The sequence below is a fragment of the Anastrepha ludens genome, chromosome 3 (genome assembly GCF_028408465.1).
Source record: "Anastrepha ludens isolate Willacy chromosome 3, idAnaLude1.1, whole genome shotgun sequence".
Classification (NCBI taxonomy): domain Eukaryota; kingdom Metazoa; phylum Arthropoda; class Insecta; order Diptera; family Tephritidae; genus Anastrepha; species Anastrepha ludens.
This window is the reverse complement of record NC_071499.1, coordinates 85,837,891-85,859,242: the sequence shown is the minus strand read 5'-3', so window position 1 is coordinate 85,859,242 and position 21,352 is coordinate 85,837,891. Positions and strand designations below refer to the sequence as shown.

General features: G+C 34.1%; 2 protein-coding genes across 5 annotated transcripts in view; one reads left to right on the top strand and one right to left on the bottom strand.

Annotated features, from left to right (window-relative positions):
* LOC128858357 (serine/threonine-protein kinase S6KL-like) overlaps positions 1 to 19,460 on the top strand; it is an 83,143-nt gene extending 63,683 nt beyond the window's left edge. Inside the window, exon 8 of the mRNA XM_054094548.1 lies at positions 19,419 to 19,460. Within this exon, the coding sequence (XP_053950523.1) occupies positions 19,419 to 19,445 (27 nt within the window). The 3' untranslated portion in view covers positions 19,446 to 19,460. The remainder of the gene's footprint in view (positions 1 to 19,418) is intronic.
* Positions 908 to 16,408, bottom strand: LOC128858356 (protein bangles and beads). 4 transcript variants are annotated; one of them, XR_008454002.1, is made up of 3 exons: positions 16,083 to 16,363; positions 1,838 to 3,510; positions 908 to 1,772 (listed from the first exon to the last, which is right to left on the bottom strand). XR_008454002.1 is itself a non-coding variant. In XM_054094545.1 (3 exons), the coding sequence occupies exon 3, from the start codon at positions 3,507 to 3,509 to the stop codon at positions 2,253 to 2,255; it is 1,257 nt and encodes a 418-aa protein (XP_053950520.1). In that variant the 5' UTR covers position 3,510; positions 16,083 to 16,210; positions 16,317 to 16,333; the 3' UTR covers positions 908 to 2,252. The 4 variants fall into 4 exon arrangements, 3 of the variants coding, with proteins under 3 accessions (XP_053950520.1, XP_053950521.1, XP_053950519.1); XM_054094545.1 differs by having other exon boundaries at positions 908 to 3,510; positions 16,083 to 16,210; positions 16,317 to 16,333; XM_054094546.1 differs by having other exon boundaries at positions 908 to 3,510; positions 16,317 to 16,408.
* Positions 19,461 to 21,352: the final 1,892 nt, after the last annotated feature.

Below are 21,352 nucleotides of genomic sequence, written 5' to 3'. Positions count from 1 at the left end.
CCATTCGACTACGGCGGCCGCCAACGTAACTCATTGTCAAATTCGCTGGCCGCAAAGTAACGGTGCCACAATAGGCGCCATCTCGTTATTCTTTCCATCATGGATTGGAAGATCGTGTGAATACATGTGAAATGAGCGGGCAAAATTCTGCTGCCGAAACGCCGACAACGTGGCAACCGAAGTTGCTCTCACAATATTGCCTCATCCTTAGGTCAGAAACGATATCTGTTACTTGTCGTAACTACTTCCATAAATTGTTATGGGCTCACACACTGTTCTGGAGCACGGTACGGCCATTAACAATGTTAAAGTTTCTTTTTATATCGTCAGATCCGTGACTAAAAACTACATATGTATGTATGTTTATCCAGCTGAAGAGCTTGCTCATCACGTTGGATTTATGGAGTGCTGTTAACGAACGAGACCAGGGAAAAGGTTCTGGCTGGTATGTGGCAGGACGGCTCATGCAATTACCCGCTGAGCGTTAAGCAAAATGAACTCGATTTACATTAAGAACTTTAACTTACAAAATAGACATAGCCTGCTGAAAGGTTAATTTGTTTGACAACAAATTTAAAGTACCAAAATTTTATATTTTGGGTTCGATTGAATGAAGTTTTGTTTGTAAATTTGAAAAACATATAAATCTAAAGTTGCTGCTGGCAAATGGGTTAGTTCGATGACAAATCTGTTGACAAATAAACGTGTCCAAAGAAAATATGTCATATACTGATTTCACTTTGTTTAATACACTTTGGAAATTAAATGTATTACAATGCTAGAAAACAGCTTTCTCCATCTTTCTATCCATAACTTGCACACCCATTTAATTATATAGAAAAAGTTAATATTTCCCTGTTTGTTCCCTAATTCCATTACTGAAAAGAAAAATTAAAACAGCAGACACTTTGATTTTTATTATTTTTATTTTTTTATCCAAAAATGTCAGTCTATATAAAAATCGTACAAATACATCTTGTTCATATGCGTGTATGGTATATAGGTGTTATGTAATCATCGTATTTTGTTTTTTATCTATACACATTCGAATTGAGTGCGTTTCAACTACATTTCAATTACAAAAGTGCGTTTTTGTTCGAAATGTAATTCAGAGCTGCAGCTACCATAAATGCGCATAGATAATTAAAGACCTAAAAACTTGAATTGCAAGTGCCAGCAGAGATTTTATAAACATTAAACATACATATAATTTATAAAATTAAACGTAATTGGTCCATAATATTATCTAACGTAGGTTGGTGTCTGATATTTTTCAAAAATATTCATGTATTTCCGTTCATTGTTCGGTGTGTGCATTGTTTATTTAAAGGCGGACGTTTCTGATGTCGATCTTTTGTAATTGTGTGTGTTAGGATTAACGCTACACATACATACATACTCGTACGTAGTGTATGTCTGTTTTTACCAATTCGAAGTGGGTTATAAACTTAAAAGTAGTTGTGCATTTTTCATAATGATTGGCTTTCTTGCTTCCCTCAGCAATTACTACTCGTACAATATAACATTAAAATTAAATATTCCCTCATGCTAACTTCTCCTTACAGCTTGTTGTAGATTTAGTTGTATTTTTTTGTTTTTTGTTTAATTTAATTAAGCTTAGATTTATTTTTTGATTTATGTAAATAATTTATGATATATCATAATTACTTGTGTAAGTATTATTGCTTGTATGCCATCTTCTTGGTTTGTCCTTGTTTTCAGTATTTAATGCTGTTTGGGAGTTGAAGATCTCTGGATCTCCGATGTACGATCTGAAATGTTATGACGATATCTGTATGTGCGGTTGATGTCATTGAACTGGGCACATGCTACCTACCACTGTGGCTATACTTGACTATACTCTCGATCGTCATCGGCATCTAGTTAATCCTGATTTTTATCATAACTACGCTGGTTCTTTACACTGCCTACGTCATAATAATGATTGCCTTTTTTTGCAAATATCCATTCACCTTTCGGTCCCTCGTTTTGTCCGTTATGTTGATTTAGTTTCTTTCTAAATAGTTTTAACAACTAAAAATAACTAACTAAATATTATTAAGAGCGTTGAGTTTGTGACCACTTAGCATAGGTCGTTCTTGTTTTGTTTTTTGTTTTTTTTGCTTGCATAACTTCTTTCCCCAATTGATATATGGTTGTTTGAAGCGTGGTGGTCAAATAATTATAATGTTATGTTTATTGTTTTTGTAAACTCATGGATGGGAGGTATTTGATCTTATTCGTTTAGATTTCTAGTCTGATTTGTCCTCCTTTGATTCGCTGCTTTCCTTCGATTCGGAAGAATCGGACGAGTCGGAGTCCTTAGATCCTTCGGATTTCTTGCTACCACTTGGTTTTTCAGCCTCAGCAGCAGGTTTCTTCTCCTCCAATGTCTTAGGTTCGCTTTCCTTTACCTCGGGCTTGATTTCCTTCTGCTGTTCTTGTTGCAGTTCAGCTGGTGCGGATGCAGCAGCGGCAGGTTCTTCGGCTTTTTTGGCTTCTGGCAAGGCGGCGTTGGCGGCTATTGCGGCTGGTGCTGGTGCGGACTCCTCAGCCTTCAGTGCCTTGGCGGCGCTCTCCTCGCTTGCTTGCTGAGGAATATCTCCGGCTGGCGCTTGCGCCGCTGGTGCGGCTTTCTCAGCAACGGGCTCAGAAGCGGCAGCTTTCAATAGTTCCTTGGCCGCTTCTGGTTGTTGTTGTTTTTCGGTTTCAGCGGGCTGTTCGGGCGCAGCATCGGCGGTGGAGATAGTGGAAGGTGCGGATTCTTCTGCTGGCAAGCTTTTGACTTCTGGCACTACTTCGGCAACAACAGATGCAGCAGGAACAGCATTGACATCAACTTCGTTCACGGCTTCACCGACACGTTCTTGACGCGCGATAGTTTCCTCCTTCTTTGTTTCAGCAGGAGCGGCATCAACAGAGGCAACTAGAGCAGCATCAGTTTTCACCACAGGCGTTTCTTCAGCGGCAGAGAGTTCATCCTTTTTCTGTTCGGAAGGTGCGGCTTCAGCAATAATGGTAGATTTGCCTTCAATGTTAGCCAGTTCCTCAGCAGCTACCAAAGGCTGAACTTGCTCGGCCTGTTTTGGTTCTTCAGCGGCGGCAACAGTAGCGGCAGCGGGCGCGGCATCAAGTACGGGCAAAGCCTTTGCTTCCTCAACTTGATCATCAGCGCGTGTCTGCTTGTCCTTCTTCTCCTCTTTCTTTTCGGCGGGCAAGCTTTGGCTCAATTCCGCATCGGGAGTATTCAAAGGTAATTCAGCAGGCTTCTCCTCTTTCTTTGCCTCGGCAGCTAAGGCGGGAGCGGCAGCGATGGCAGGAGTTTCAGCAGCACGTGACTCGGCAGGCTTGATCGCATCGATAACTTTTTCTTCGGTCTTTTGCAGTTCAGTGGCTTTCTCCTGGATTTGTGGCGCCGCTTGCACTACAGGCGACACTTCCTCATCGGGTACGGGTAAAGCGAATGCGCTGACAAGCAGGGCGGAGAGAACGACTAATTGGAACTTCATACTGCAAAGAAGAAAAGAAGGAATAGTTATAATAAATGTATTGAATAATCTACCACCTAATTATAATTGTTTCTTTTTACTTTATCTGACAATTACGTAACTGAACTCTGACCTCTGGTTAAGTGGAAATGAAATGGCGCCTCTTAGGGCTTTTTCAATTGGAAAGGTCAAATTAATGCAACACAAAAGTGTACTAAGTATTTATCTTGCTTACACAAGACGAATAGAATACCTGACAATTGAAAATATGCAAGTATTTTTATACATACTTATGTACGACATTTAAGTATAGACTTGTGTGTATTTTTAACAATCTTTTCGTAAATCGGATGACAAATTTTCAACTTGGACAACAGCTCTGCGCGATGAATGCTGCTTAATTTGATTGAATTGTCTGCGCCGCTTTTCAAATGACGGAAGCTTACAATTTAATGAACGAAACAACAACCGAAAGCCGGCGAGTGTAATCTGGAAGCATCTATCTATTGTGCTTGTTGCACATGATTACGAGGGCAAATGTGTACGCGTGAACGCCGTGACCACTAAATTCAATAAGCAAGTTCAACGTATGGCGTATGGAGCAAGAGGTGCTCGTCGTGATTTAGTCCCGTTTGCCAAACGTACACATACATGCAACCAACTATATGTATATATGTATGTGTGTTTGCATATACGATTACATAAAAATTCCATATTGCGCCCACTTTATGGAAGCTGAAAAATTCTAGAACATTCTTTAGATCGGCTTAAGTGCTAATTATATTGCTAAATGCAACAGTTAAATTTTTTTTTTAATTTACAAAAAATATCTGTATAAGTCGGGATTGGTGAAAGCAGGGGAGCAGATGAAATGCAAACCAATGACGTATGCGCGAGACTGACGCATTTATTGATCCAATAAATTTTCGCACAGAATACATACTATGTATGTACTTATAATATACAATACATACGAGTACATATGTAAGTACTCGTAAGTCATTGAAATTCAATACTCTATTTTTCGTTGACGTGATAATTATCATAAATAATCTATTCGATCAATTGTTTTGATTAATAATAATCGGTTATTGAATCGAATACAAGCTCAAACGTTTGGATTGTATATTTATATCCCATATATGTATGTGTATATATGTGTGTAGATGTAAATATTTACTACAGGTATTGTTTATAACTTAGCATGCAAACAACGAATAAGCGGCTGAGCAGCCACAAACATACATATATCGTGTGCGAATTTTATGTCTGGTTTACAAATGTAACCCAATATAGTACTCCTTTGCGTGAGAGCAGAGTGGCAGCTCCTCATAACCCCTTGAATGGAAATGACTCAAGGTTTCTGACACCCGCAGTATATATTTTTCAATTTTTATTTAGTATTATTTTGACTTAAAAAGTCTGCTGTATTACAAATAAAATAATTTTAACTTTTATAAAAATATATTAAATAAAACCAAAAATACATATTTAGGTTTTATTTTGCGAAAATTGTGTGCACTCGTGCTATTCTTAGAGATTTAATCGTAAGGCAAGAGAGTTTTTCACTATTTTAAATAGCAGGTGTATGAACCCTCATAGGTTAAAAGCTTAATTTCGTTAGTTGAATTGAACAAATTGTTTTGGTGCAATTTCAGTAGAAGTTACTGTACACATTTTCCGTTTTGACTTATTTCAGGCGTTAAAGTTGCATCTTGAGCTTTGATGTATTAAGAAACGTATAGTAGAATTTTATGACAAATATTTTTGTGGGACATTTCAAACCGTTATATTCCTCTGTTATGCGTATTTTGAGCCCTTTCTCACAAAAGGGACAAATAAGGACTATCTATTTTGGTGTTAGAGGGTTAAAATGTTTCACATAAATGTTTCCCGTTGTTTTTTACATAGAACAGCACAGCATAACATAACGGGTGTTTTTTAAAAGCTTGAAGAAAACTTATAATACAAAACAGTAAAAATAATGCTGGATTAAATTTTGTATTATAGTCTGGTGATCATTTCATGACATTTATTTTTTGAATATCATCTCTTGTTATGTGCGCCGCGGCTACGATCAGTCCAGGTTTTGACTACCTTTCCTAATAAATCTAGCATTATGGCATCAACGGCGCCTTGCATATTGCTATAAATCGATTGTTGTTCGATCGTGTTATATGGCAAGTGGCACCGTCTTAGATGGTTAATTTTTGGAAACAAAACTTCAGTCAGCATGGCTCGATAGCGCTCGCCATTCAGCATAACGGCAGCTCCTTCCTTATTTAGAAAGAAACAATGGCCGATGATGCCGCCAGTGCTGTATGAACTTCGCGAACAGATATTTTTTTTAAGTAAATTTCCACAATTTGGAAACGTTATTCTGGGGTTACACGATTCATGATGACTTGCCAAACCTTACTAAGCAAACCAACACATTTTGCAATTCTGAGCTGTTAAACAATAGTTATCAATATCGTTAGCTTATCCTGCAGCTAAAAAAACAACGGATGTAACTAAAATGTAGGGATCGTATAGTTTCTTATGCCGATTTACCATGAGAATGTCGAAAAGGGTGAACCTTAAAATTTGAAATTTAAACGTAAACTTTTAAATCGGCTCGAAACGTGTATTTCGTTTGATCCCTCTAACAGAATCCAGCAGCGGAGCATTCTACTATAGTTTTGGAAAAAGTGTGATTCTGATTCTTTCTGGCAAGTAAGGGAAAGTGTTTTCATAAGATTCCAACTCTCATAAATTTTATATATACAAGTATATTTAAAAATGGCGTCTACAAGCTTTGTCGGTCGAGCTCCTCCTATCAAGCACATGCCGCAATTAATTTCGGTTTTGTAAGAGAAGCCTTAAATCTATCAAAATTGTATTCGACACACGTTTTTCAGCTTTCTAGTTTTTTACTACAGTTAGTTTTGAAAGCGAAAAGCGAAATATTAGTCGTCGTGAATACAAAAAGGTATAACTTTCGGTACGATATACGATTCTTCTCTCATTTTGCATATAATAATATATATATGTATGTGTGTACGAGTACGTGTGAAAGGAAATGGTAAGTTAGATAATGTTAGCACTACCATGCAAATGAAAACATTTCTAATAACAATAGGCCTAAATTACTTCAAACTACCAACAAATAATAATATTAGTGAATTTAATGTCGCGAAATATCTGACAAGTATGTTTGTATGTATTCAGCAGCTTTAGCGATAAGTTTAGTTTTGCGCAAAAATATGTTTATATTTTGAAATTCGCAACACTTATCAGATGACACTTTAACACACATTAAAAATTATTGGAATAAGCGAGTTCAGAAGTATATGCCGAAAATAACTTGAAGTCTTGCAAAGATTGCGCATGAGAAAATAATCACGGAATAAAAAATCATTTAACGGTCATGCAATTTTTCACTTGCTTTTACGAATCGAGAACCACACCAACTTTCCATTTAAGGCACATTTTTTAGCCCAAAGTATTCATTTCATTACATCGTAGACTATACACTTACGAGCATAAACGATGCACTTGCACAGCGTGATCAGACTTATGCGCATATGTAAAGGGTCTTTCATAAGTGAGGCCTAGATGTCAGTAGTGAATAATTCCAGACGGTATCCTTTTTTAAGTTATCTTTAACATTTGGCAATTTTACACGATTGATCAATGCCTTAGAATTACTGAATTTTTTTATGAAAGTGGTTGATCTTTAAGAACAACATATCTCAAAATTCTTGATTGTTTGGTGGAAATAATCATCTGAAAAGGTCAACAATTAGAGATGGTGAAAAAATTTCAAGATAACTGGTTTTGTCGAGCATAGAATATTGCTGCTGTAGCGCAAACTGTTGCTGGAAAATCTTCAACAGCGACATCATCTCGACGTTCTCAACAATTAGGCATTCATGAATCGACTCTTTGGCGGAGTGTGCTTGTAGATGGTGGATGGTGCATGGTGGACATTAAAATATCATTTTTTACATATAATGTTAAGAGCGGTATTTTGAAACCTGAAATAACCTAAATGTTAGCATGTTTATTTTTTTAAACAACATCTAGACACGTCTTTTGATATACCCTTTATAACAGAAATCTGAAATTCTTATATTTCATTATTTATTTAACTTGGTATATATGTCATGTTAAATATTGCGTTCCATATTTTCATCAAAGTAAATAGTTTTAATTTTAAGCCACTAAGCTATGCCCGTACAACAAAAACTACAATAATATGAAAGCCAATATTAAATATAGCCTCAATTCAACTTTAACGATTTGAATTTTTGTTTGTCTTATCTATCGAAAGATTTTAAATACAAACTGGTGCAAAATTAATAATCCAATTTTGTCTTTGAATAATGTTTTTACTAAATAAAAAAATGATTTTGAGTGATGGAAATTTGTCTTTTGACCTTTACACGCTCCCTTGCTTGTCTGTGAGTGAATTTGCCTTATCTATCCAAAGATTTTAAATACAAGGTGGAGCAAAATTAATCATCTAATTTTGTTGTTGAGTAACTATTTTAGTAAGTAGTATATGTTATAAGTATATTGTATAAACATTTTGCATGCGTCACAAGAAATATCAGACGTAATTGCAAACCGCGCCATTATTTGCCATGAAGCCCACACCTTTTAAAGCACAAAAAAACAAAAGCTCAAGAAAAACTTTCCACTACTTTGTAGCTGATAAAATTACTTGCCAAAATAATGAGGCAGGCATTTATTTATTTCATACAAGAATTTTGTAGACGATTTTCTTCGCGTTTTTATTATGGAAATTTAGCTTTTCTTGGGTGGTGTGAACAGAGCTTAATTGGAATTGGGAGCTCTATAAATTCAATTAGAAACATTGTCTAACAAAAGATAAGCGTTTAATGTAATTATCTGCTAGTGTTGGTTTTTTGTGCCTAATAAAATTATAACAATTTATGCCCATCGGGGAGTGCACGGTGCTTTACATTAATCTCAATACATATCTATAGTAGTAAGTACATTTTTATAGAGAAAACACTGTGGGTTAGTTTTTGTAATACTATTCTCAGTTCTGCGGCATGATTTTAAAATTGCTTAAGCGTGTTGAATATTAAGTGGCTGCTGCAATCGTAAATACTTATAAAACGCCTTAATTGCGTGATTTCTTCATTCTAAATGTGCCGCTTTGCATATTTAAGAGCTTTAAGCTGCTATAACGCAACGCTTTTTCTGCGCTTCGAATTGCATTCGGAAAACAACAGGTGGGCATTAATTTGAACAGTTTAAGAGATAAATAAATCATTATCGGTATTTATGTCTACTACCAACCATTACCAAATCACCGCATACATGCATGTGTATTTATGCCATAAGTCATGACTGATTCGTCTCGTAAAAGCTTGTATGTGAAAACCAAGACTGTCGACCCAGTAGCACATTAATAAGCGCATTTCCTTCAAAATCGGTGGCAATCAAATCCAAAATAAATGCATAATATAAAAAGTGACAAAAATTAAAAAAAAAATTTTAAAATATATACATACATACATACATATGGTACATGTGTAGCGCCTACACCTTCACAAAACAGTGACGGCAATTAATAAGCGTACCATCAGCATCTGTACGTTATACATCATACAACCACTTATGCATGTTTTTGTATATAGAAACATACTACCAACATATGTATGCATGTGCCCATAAATGTATTGACCACTATTACATAATATTCGTAAACGGTTTATAGCGACAAGAGTCTGCTACTACTGCAAGTCGCCTGCATGCGGTTCGATCTTAAAAATGCAAAGTTTATGTCCGCTTGCTTTATTTTTTGTTTTTGCTTGTGTCGCTTTTATAAAATCAAAACAAAAAAAATCAAAACAAAAATCACTTTTTTGCTGAGCATTTCATTTTTCTGCTTCGCAGGAGTAAATAGATAAAACTCGTTTTCATGCCAATTCGTCTCACATTACGCGCTCCTTCGCTCTTCCTTGCGCGCAACGCTTTTATATTATAAAGTTTATAACATGAATGCCTGCATATGTACATACATATGTAGCAATGTATGTATGCCTATATATACTTATATGTATATGTTAAAGCCTATGTGCACATACATACATATGTATGTCCATTGATGACTGGTAAATGTTTCTACCATTTTTTGTTTTTTGTTTTGGCACATATAGTATCCCGCATTGAGTTTGTATGGGATTATTTAATATTTAACAATGCGAAATGCGAAATGTTTAATAATGGTGGATAGTCGGAGTACCTGCCTGCCATGTCGCCGAACTATGCCATCCACCATCTCCCAGTTGGTGGTTGGCATCTTTTACAGCAGTGGTTTATCTTATGACTCCAGCAAGAAGTTGAATCTCTGTGTTGTTTAAGAGCAACCGCGTTCATTGACTTTTTCATTGCGGTGGCTAAGAAACTCGTTTATAGAATAGTTAGTTTAAATCGTTAACTACCATCTACCAGGTAGGCATCCAATAACTGGTACATCTTCTACATCATCTGGATATTTGCGCACCATGACACATACTACATACAGAATTGCGTGCATGCATATGTTTGTATGCATGTATGTATTTATGTATGTATATAAGAGTTCTTGCAGATATGCTGAAAGCCGCCAGGCTACTCAGCTTTTGAGTTTGAACTTTAACAGGATGCTCGAACAAGCAACTTCTCTACTTCTGCATATTTCTATTGGCGCTACCTTTTTCCATGTGCATAAATATGTGGCTATGTATTTGTATGTAATATATATGTATGCATATTTGTATATATGTATGTATGAATGTATGTATATTTGACTGCTATTGCACACATTTTAAGTTGTAAGTTGAATCAAGATGTTTTTTACTTGGGTACAGACGTTTATTGCTTTTATGACCCAACAAAAAATATTGATGGTAGATTAATCACAAATGCCACTTCGGTCAGGTAGCCATGGCCTATAGAATTGTGCTGAGTGAAGCCGTAAAGATCAAGTGTCCCTTTTTACGTTTTTACAGCAGCAGTTTTTTACAGCTTTATACACATGTACATATATATATGTACATATGCATGCAAGCGAATCATTGCACATTTGTGCGGTCACTGCAGCCAAGTGTGTTTGCGCGTGATGCATTGGTCATCAAACAGAAGGTCATGTGTTCAATTCCTACAAAAAAACGATAGTACACTTTTTCGATGACAAATCGTTTTTTGTTGGAAAAACGTCATAACCCAAAAGAATTTGTTTTTTATATTACTTACATATATATCGGGTGTATTTTACGAGCTTGAGAGCTTAAAATGGTAATAAAGGGGTTTTCAATTGGCGCGGGTCGATTTTGGCGCCCTGTGGCAGCCATTTTGTTTTGGTGACATCTGTCAAATCTTTTGTTTATTATTCAGTTGTTTATGCCAAATCATCATGGCAAGTTACACGATTGAACAGCACGTTCAAATGATAAAACTTTATTATCAAAATGAGTGTTCATTAACGCAAACGTTGCGCGAATTGCGCCCATTTTTCGGTAGACGTGGTGGCCCTTCCAATTTCTTATGGCCCATATTGAACTATATGGACCTAGACGACATGTAGTTCCAGCACCACGGCGCTACGTGCCACACAGCAAACGCCATTTTATTCCATTTCAACATCTACCAGCGCTTATTGAAAACCCCTTTACAAAACAGAAATATTTTTGGAATGCATTTTTTTGAATATGATATCCGACATATGTCCGCTGCGGCTACGAGTTATATGGTCCAGTCCAATTTTTGCCTACTTTTTTCAAGAAATCTGAGTAATAATTCTAAATGAGCCCAATGAGCAAAAAATGTGACGCAAACGATAGTCATTTGGTTTCTATTCTTGTACGAGCTGCATTTTATAGGCACGTAAGCCGAGATCTTTGCGTAAAATTTTCCACGTAGTCGAAGAGCAAAGGGCAATTGGTTGAAATTGATGAAGTATCGATTTTTCGGCGTCTTTTTTAAAAACTTCGCTAAATTTCCACAATTTGGAATTGTTGTTCTGGCATTAAATGATTTATGATGAGTTTGGCAACCTTACTGAATAGAAATGTCGACACAGTTTGCCATTCTCAGCGGTCAAACTGTAGTTTATTTATTTATTTGAAATATAATTATAAATAATTATATTACAATAGCAAGGCAAATAGCATCTGGGGCTATCAACCTGACAAACTATACTTATCGATATCGATAGTTCTCATGCAGCTAAAAAACACGCGACATTTTTTTTTCGATAGTTATGCAGTAATTACCACCAGCTCATATTTTATGCTGTGTAAAAAATAGTTGGCATTATCTGTTAATAGTACCTCATTAGAGGAAAATGTGTTTCTTTTCTTTTGCTTAGGAAGGCATAGAAAATTGTAGACTTTAGACTTATTTTAATCGAGTTTCTGGTTTTTTGAGTTATAGAATTCTTCCAGGAAACGAGCGAAACCAGCTCTCATGATTTTGATGTATCCCAACCTGCCTAGGCTATATGCAAGGAAATAGGGGGCAAATCTGTTCTATTGCAAGCCCAGCGTAATCAAATATGAAAATCGCAAATGTTGTTTCTTCTATGCACGTAGCATATGTACTACGCAAATTTTTAATTAATTTTTTTAGTTATTTAAAAAAAAAATTGCGTTCAACAATGCCTGCACTGAAAATTATATCTATTTTCCATACTTTGATAAGCTAAATGAGTGAGTAAACTGGCTGGCGCGGTGACTTTCTGGACATGCGCAAGTGCTCATATTTCAGTTAAATGAATGCATAGTGCTAAGCAAATGATGCAATTCCTATAAAAATTATGGCAGCCCACTGTACTTGGCATAAAGCAAAGCCAGTTTCTTTTTCTGCAGATAATTCACTGCAAAAACGTTATTGAAAAATTACTAACTGCAACTGTCTGTCATCGTTGCAACGTCATAGTTGGCAAATAAGTTTCCAAATTGACTGCGCATGCTGCCCCGAATGACACCACACTTTTCAAAGAGACACATACTTGCTGCCTTACTGATCAACCGCATAACTATAGTAGTGAGCTAGTTGCCAATATAATAAATACATATCTTCGAGTGCCTAAAGGTGGCTGAGATATACAGTTGCTATGTATATCTGTTTTTATTTCTTCTTCTTGTTCTTGTAAGCATGACTTACAGTTGCTTTAGACGATAGTAAATTACTACGATGCAAAAAAAAAAAAAAAAAAAAAAACACAAAGTAACAACTATTTCTTCATAAAACATACAGCGCGGAAAATCTAGTTTCAAAAGAATGCAAGTGGTTTCTATTATTTATTTACCTATTATGTCTTTTATATTTTTCTTGTTCAGTATTCTAGAACACCGTGTCATGGTACAGAGTCACTACTGCGACTCATTGGCTGTAATTGCAATGGCTACCGCGCACCTATTTCTAATAGCAAATATACATACATACATACATACATACAGACATAGTAATAACAAAGAATGTACAAGTAATAATGCAATTGCGCACTTTTCAACACATTTCTTTATATACATATAAATTATAAATGTATGAGTATATGTTAATTACGTTTTTGAACTTTGCCAAGCGTCGCGTCTAAATTGCAGAAGGCCCTGGACCATAATCACGGATGAAGTAGACTAAACTTTAAACATGAATTATGGCACGAAATACACTAAGCGAGTTTATAAGATATACATCACCTACATACATAAGCATTGTAGATCTGGTTTTATTAGCTGGTTACGTTATGCAATCAAGCTCTCTTTCCTCTCTGTTATGCCGTCGCGCTTGAATATTGTTTCTAGTGGTGGGCGTTTGCATTCCGCACCACTGTTGCAATTGAAATGTGGTTGCATGAACTTTTCCAAAAGTCAATACGGACATACATACATACATACATATTTCATCAGAAGTAACAAAAGCTATGCAGCAGCATATAACTGCATATGGCATACTCAATTCTTTAACGGCCTTTGGCGCTTGAGAAACTGTGCACATTCATACATACAATAAATATGTGTGCATGTGAGTAGGTGTGTTTGCAGCATTTTTCTTTGGATTTTTACTTTTTTCGATTGTTTCTTAATGCTGTATTGCATATGCAAGATACCACTGTTATTTATTCGTACACCTTGAATATCATTTAGACAAGTGGTTTGCATTGCACTTTGTATATTATTTATATTATATATATTATACATATATATAGATATGAATGTGCATGAGTATACTTGCATATGTATGTATGTATGTATATGCTTTTGTGAGTAGTCTTAACCTTTTTCTTTTAGTTTTGCTATGATTTAAAATTTTTTACCAGTCTTGTCTGATTTGCTTCTCCAATTCATTGATCTACAAAGTTAGATCGAGCTCAACAACATGTTTCGGTGCTTTGATTTATGTACTCGTATGTATATATTCAAATGTACATACATAGGTATATACGAACAGGTTCGTTTTGCGTGTGAATAATTGATCATTGGTTTTTTCAATTCAATGTCAAGTTTGGTTTGGTTTGCTAGATATACGCTCTTTTCATAAAAAAATTACTGTGTACGATGCTATGAAGTATTGTCACCCGAGGAACCTTTGACCTACGCATGATAAAATCATGCCTAAGGCAACTAATGGAACTTTGAGCCAAAGCAAATTGACGTTTCAGTAAAAATAATGAGGGAATGGCTAATTAAGAATAGAAGAGCGTCTCGGAAAATATTTAAAAAAATTCACAAGTTTCTATATGCTCTAATGTTTGAGAAAGAAGGGCAAATCGAATTTGTAATACTTTTTTTTTTAATTATTCATATATAATAATACAACAATTTTAAGTTCTAAGAAAATTCGAAATGACTAATAAACTGCATTATTAGTTATAAATAAATAGAAATTCATGGAACAAGTGTTTTCTAGTAGACGTCGCCCTCAGTAGACAATAGCAAATATCCGAGTGCATTTCTTTCATGAAAAGGATTCCCCTCAGACCATTTGCCGTTCGGAAGGGGCATAAAATGGACTCCACCGTTCATTTCAGCATATTCATTCCAGTTATAGAACAATATCAAACATACTACAAAATGAAGGGGAATCTCCATCAAGCAACTAGCAAAGGCTGTACACACATACATATGTGTGCATGTACGAGCATGCATGTATATGTAGGTGTGTAAGATCTCAATGTTCCAAATAAGAAGAAAGAGCTTTTTTAAAATTGTCTCTACTGGCATGATATGTGTCAATACCATATGTATGTATTAAATGCAATGGTTAGGGCTCAAATAAATAAGAAAGAAAGTAATACCCTCTTTGTAAGAGCGAGTGTCACTCAATGGAGATAAATGGCTATGAAAAATTTCAATTGTAGAAATAAGTGCGACCGCCCGTTATTTATCAGCCAAACATTATCTGAAAATTTTGGTTATTTTCCATTAATGTATGTATGTGTATGTATTAAAATAGAAACCCCAATTTTTGTTTTGTTGGTGTGAGTAATAGATGTTAAGGAAAGAATATAAGGCGTGCTCAAAAATTCAAGCACATACAGTTATATGTTTACCTATAAAATCATTTATGTAAATTATTGAGATTTGCGAAAATTAAAAATTCAACTGGTATAAGCCGGAAATATAGATTTTTGTTGAACATATTAGTTCCAGTTTTATAAAATAAACGCAATAAATATATTTATGTGATTAGAATTGTTAAATTGATTGCTTCCCAAAAAAAACAAAATAAATAAATAAATGAATAAAAACTTGAAAATTATTCACAAGATGTTATAAATTCTAATTGTGAGATAGTTTGATCTCTGCCTTCTATTGTAATATCCAAAATCAAAATATTTTAATGATTTCAAAAGTTCGCATACACCACACATTTGTATGTATTTATGTGTATGAAATGATAGCAATAAAATCAAGTAGAAGAATTAATTAAAAATTCTTGTTTAGACTAACTCGCTTTTTTTCAACCTAAAAACTTTACATTTAAATCATATTTCTAAATATTTTAAAAGTTGTTTTAACATAATATGCGGGCCAATTTATTTGTGAATATATTTTTTGAAAAATGTTATCCAACTATTAAAATGGTCTAATTTTGTTTGTGGAAATTCTGTTGGAGAATGTTCCTGTTTTTCGGGTGTATGTATAACATCTACTGACTAAGAGAAGTGATTGCAATGTTGTAAACCAAATAAATAGAAATAATTTTATTTAAAGTTGTACTAATGCCACATTTAGTTTGAAAAAAAAAAAACAAATAAATGTATTTGTTACAAATTTCAAAAAACTTTAAATAGCATAAAAAAATATACAAAAATTTAACACAATTTCCATAGCCTGCTCTAGTTGTTGAAATAATTTCATACGTTTTCCACAAATTAGACCACTTTACAAGTACACTTATTTCTAGTTTGCTGAAATTTCGCATTTCGGTGATTTTTGTGTCCCTCATTCAGTTCATTAAACACAATAAGTACAATTTAAAATTTGTTTTTCGGTTCGCACTTAATTAACTGCCACATGTGAAATTCTACACTAATCACAGAAATTGCCGATACTTTGTGTTGATTATTTTTTATGCCTAACAACTCACCTGATATTTATAATATGTACTCGTATACTTTAATTTTATTACTACTCGATGCACACAGAAGTTTTGCGAACTAATTTATTTTCTTATCACAAAAAACTTGTAATGGCCCACACCAGTAAATTTCCACGCTTTAAAACAAAATTGCGTTAAAAAAATGTAAGTTCAGCTTCAGCTAGATTATTTTTTAAACAATTTCAGCGCGCTAATTCTATTTTTGTTTTCTATTTTCTTTACCTTGTATTTATGCGCAGCGGACAGTTTCGAAAAGCACTTTGATTAGCTGAAGACGTGGGCCGGCGTTTATATATCCCCGGCAAATGGCTGGTGGCTGGATATGAGCAGGAAAATTGTTATGATCATAGTATTAATGGTGATTATTTTGCTGTTGTACCGTTTGTGCATGTGTACATTGATGTGTATATGTGCACACTGTACATGTATTCTTTATACGTACATGCATACATGCATAAGAGTCGGCACTGTTGCTATTGCTACAATTCGTTTTTTCGGCTTTGTTTTTATAATGCTTCTATTCAATTTGTATTCGCTATATGCATTGTTGTTGTTGCAATCCTCAGAAAGTCAAGCGCAGCTCTGGCAAACCAACTAACCGGTATGGCCCGTGCCTGCTGATTCTCTCACTTGTTGCACTCTCCGTTTCCTACAATTATACATATGTATGTATGCATGTATGCATGTACATCGTGTGATAGTGTGTTGGTAGAGTCTTCGTATTTGCGTTTGTGTTCGTTCGTTCACACAAACTTGCACACGCTAGCTGGATTTGTGCATAAGAAAGCTAAGTAGGCAAAAAAATATCGCATGCGATTTTCTATTAGGAGAGAATACTTGCTGGTGAACAGTTTTTATACTTCATCATATCCTCACGCATACAAACACATACACACAGAAGCATCTCACGATTTTCTTATATTAATATGTGTGTGCCTTGTAATTGTAATAAAACGATTTTTTACATTGTTCTATGTGTGCAAGTAGAAATATACTTTTCATCGAGCTCTGTCCATGCCGTTCAGTGCTAATATTATATTTGCTTAGTATGGAAATAAGTATATTCTTGAATCTGACCACAGTATTTTCAAAATTCAATAACACTTATTTCAAGGAAAAAATTTATAAGAGAATTTAATTAAAAAATATATAGTCAGCTCAATGCTCACATCACAATTCAAGCAATAACATGAAAAAATAAATGAATAACAAAAATCATAGTCACAAAAAAAAAAAAATAATAATATTATCCCTGAAAAAAATAATGCTGTTGAATTCTAAATGAAAGAATTCTTTTCGAAGAAATTAAATGATAATATTATTCATAGCGGAACTGGAATTCAATAGCCAAAAATATATTCTTTGCTTTAATAAGATCGGTTCGTTTATGCAATGATTACCTCAGCAACTAAATACTAGTATTGCTCTATAATTTTGTTCTGTATTTCAAATAATGTTTTTTTTTGTAAAAAGTATATTAAATGTGTAGTATACACCTATACTTTTTAAAGAAATATTCAAACCATTTTTGAGTTTGAGAATTTACTCAATAATTTCTAAAATGTTTGAAAACTTGGAAAATTCTTAGTTCAAGATACATACATTTTGCATTTACGGGCGCGAAAAAACCGAAGTTTCCCTTAATATACATACATTCATGCATATGTATGTAATTGCACTGTATAACATTGGTTTTTTCATCCAGAAGGAACTAGCTGGTTTTGCTTGATTCTGGCACGCTGAAAAATAGTATATGTGACCTGGTCTATGAAAAGGTACCTTACGTGTCAAAAAATCATTTTTCACTTTTTTGTTGATTCGAATAGTGTGTGAAAGACTCTTTAAAATGGTGAAAACCAGAAAGTCATAATTTGTTTAAAAGTTTGTTAAAAGTAAAAAAAAGAAAAGTACAAATACGAAAAAGACTAAAAAGTTTAAACTTTAACTGCTGTTTTCTCGAAAACTTGTTTTCTCACGTAAGGTACCTTTTCGTAGACCAGGTCACATATATTATTTGTTATACATAAATTATAAATATGTGCCTCATATCACAATTTAGTAGGAATTTTGTTAAAAAAAGGCAATTTTTTCCACAGTAGTGCTTACTACTTTGTGCAGAATTTCGGAAAATTTGGAAACTATTTGAAAATGAAGCAAATAATATACTTTTTTTTAGTTGCATTCATTTAGGTAAAAATTGTTCCCAAGTGATTTTAAAACGCTAAACTGATTTCTCTTGAGTGTTACGTACATATCCCCTTTAACAGCCAGTGTTAACATAAACCTGTAAACTTACATGCAAATTAACATTTTGCTGTGCAGGCGCATATAATGAAATGCTGACTAGTTTATGGTGGCTAACATTTTAAACAGTGCACGTGAAAGTTTAAATAGTCACCGTTTGTGTTCGAAGTTTTTACATATTGTAAATGAAGTGGTATTTTGCAGCATTTTTAAACAAAAGTTCGGAAAACCCTGACGTGCTGAAAAATGTTTGTTTAGTTTCAGCGTTGTACTATATTAAATGCTTACTTTAATTAAAAAAATGTATGCAACTGATGTAATCCACAGTCATATACAAAAGCTTTCGTACCAGTTTATCCACAAAAAATTAACTTATAGTTAGTTATTTTCTCGATGACGAAAATATTACCATACGCCCTGCGAAAATGTTGTGTAGTTCATAAGAGAATAGAACAAGAAAAATTCAATACTTCCACAAAATAAGCAATATTAAAATAAAATAGAATAATTTACTTCAATTTTTTGTAACAATTAAAGTTTTCGCACATTTATTTTGATAAACTTGTGCAAATTAAAATCAGCTGGTCAACGCTCACCCTAATTTTTTGTACAGAATAGAAAATGTCGCACTTTTATCAGTTCAGAGTTCACAGTTTTTTAAAAAGGTGCTCGCATTTCTGTGAGCATGTGTGTGCGAAAAAATGTTAATGCCCTGCCGCAAGGCAGAATAAATGCGGCACTATTACGACAAAATAAAACACTATTAAATAATTTTTAGTTTGCTCCAGAATGCCTCTATCCAATTCCGTGTAAAATCGGTGGCTCAATTAAAGAATTCATACTATTTTTTTTTCGCCAAATAAAGAACTTCCACTTTCAAAGGCAATTATTGGTATTCGAAAAATCGGAAAGTCGATTTTGAGAGAAAACCCTCAATATTTCAAAATTCAATTTAAATGAAAATGCCTTTTACATTTATTTATACTTGCTCGTACTTTAAATCTTTTGCAAATATACTGTCTTTTTCAAATTTTTAAAGTACTTTTTTTTTGTTTTTTTTTTTTATATTTTGATTTGCAGTTTTTCGATTTCATATTCAACTGCTAACTCGTTTCTGGATGGTTGGCGTGATATTTATCTTTAAAAATAGTCGAATAGAGTCAATTGTCAGTTGCTAGGCGATCGATTGATACCACCATTTTCGAAACTCGATTTTTTTTGAACTATCAAAGTCCGTTAGATGGATGACCCTGTATAGAACACAATTTAAATATGTTTTCCCAAACATTTTTTTATTTATTTCTTCTTCCTTGTAGAAAAAAACTGCTCTGATAACTTTGAAGTTATGCTGAAAACGTATATTTTAGTGTAAGATGAGAAATATGCAAAGATTTAATTACCAATGTTATAAATTTTAATTTTAAAATTTTTTTTTAATTAAATTTTTTTAAATATAAAACACTAAAAAAAAATTTAATTGTTTTAATTAAAAATTTTTTTTATATGTAAAAAAATTAAAATTGTTTTTAAATATGAAAGAAAAAACAAAAAAAAAATAATTTTAATTTTTAAAGTTTTTTGTTTTCATTTTCATTTTCATTTAAATTTTTAAATTTTTTTAGTTTTTTTAGTTTTTTTATATTTCCTTGACTATATCTCGAAAACGCCTTTAAAAAAAGAATGCAGCGAATCAGCTTATAACGGATTTGGATATGCGTTTTTGACTCTAATCAATTAACAAACAACTACTTACAATCATACAAGGTGGCGCAAAATTAATAATCCATGCTTTTTAGGACCTTTTTTTACTAATATATATAGAAAAAAAATGATTTTGAGTGATGGGAATCTTTTCTTTTTACCTTTGCGCACTCCATTGCTGTTTGTATATTGCGGCTGTTTAGTTCACAAGTGTCAAATATGATTGACGTACAACGCCATTTGCAAAAATTATAAATTTGCCGATGGGGTGAATAATTTTGAGCCATCTTGTATAAAAAATACCCCAGTGCTTTCAGAATTTAAGCGCTCTACCGCTAACATATTTTTGTTACAGAGAACTGAAACTCAGTAATTTCGTCGATCTAAAATTGTTGCTGCAGATAGTGCTATGAATATGGTTTTAGTTCATTCTTGCTGCTACTAGTTAAAAAAAGAGAAACCTGAAAACCCGTATAGAGTGTGCCTAATTGTGTGTCAAATATTAAAATGGCGGCCTTTATTTCAATTCCTACCCACGGCAATTGATACTTCCTATAACACGTATTTCCTGACCTCAAATTTTGTGTTTTACAAATATGTAATCATTACTTTTTTTTGTACATATTTACTGTAAGTAGAAGCAAAACACAAAAGAAAAGAATTCGACAATGGGTATCGTTGCAAATCTCTAATCCAAAAACTCCATCGCGAGCCATTCCATTATATGCCGCATCATTGGAACCAACATTTCGAAATTGGTTATTCGTCTTTTGATCGCTTTTAGGGCTTCTTCGCATGCGCAGCTCACAATCGTCTCATTCTCCCTTTGCTATGCTCCTACCAAATCCGATCCACCGCAAACTATTTTTAACTAGCATCAATCTGATTAATAATTATTAGCGTTTGTGCATCGAACCCTTTTGTGGTAGCCGAGAATGATGCTAGTTACCAAGCATTAAGTACCTCGTAAGAATCTATGATACATATTAACCAATAAATACTATGAAAGAGTGTGCGGCAAGTTGCTAGCCATTTCAAGAGATGGACAAAAATAGCTACAAGAAATCCTCAAACAGGCATACGCACACACCTACACACGCACATGCCTACGCGCCACAGAGCCATGGGTAAGTATGTACAAAGAGGAAGACGATTTGCAGACAACTCGCAGGGGCATAGGATATGGGCAGCCAAGTTAAATTCATCCATATAATGCAGTGGGACATAAGGACTGGACAGATGGCGCTGACCGGCACAACATTCAAGTACTGATGACGGTTGTGCCAAAGTGCGTGTCACCTCGTATAATTCCA

Coding starts and splice junctions, on each gene's coding strand:
- LOC128858356 (XM_054094546.1), bottom strand. CDS start 3,509: ATGAAGTTCCAATTAGTCGTTCTCTCCGCCCTGCTTGTCAGCGCATTC.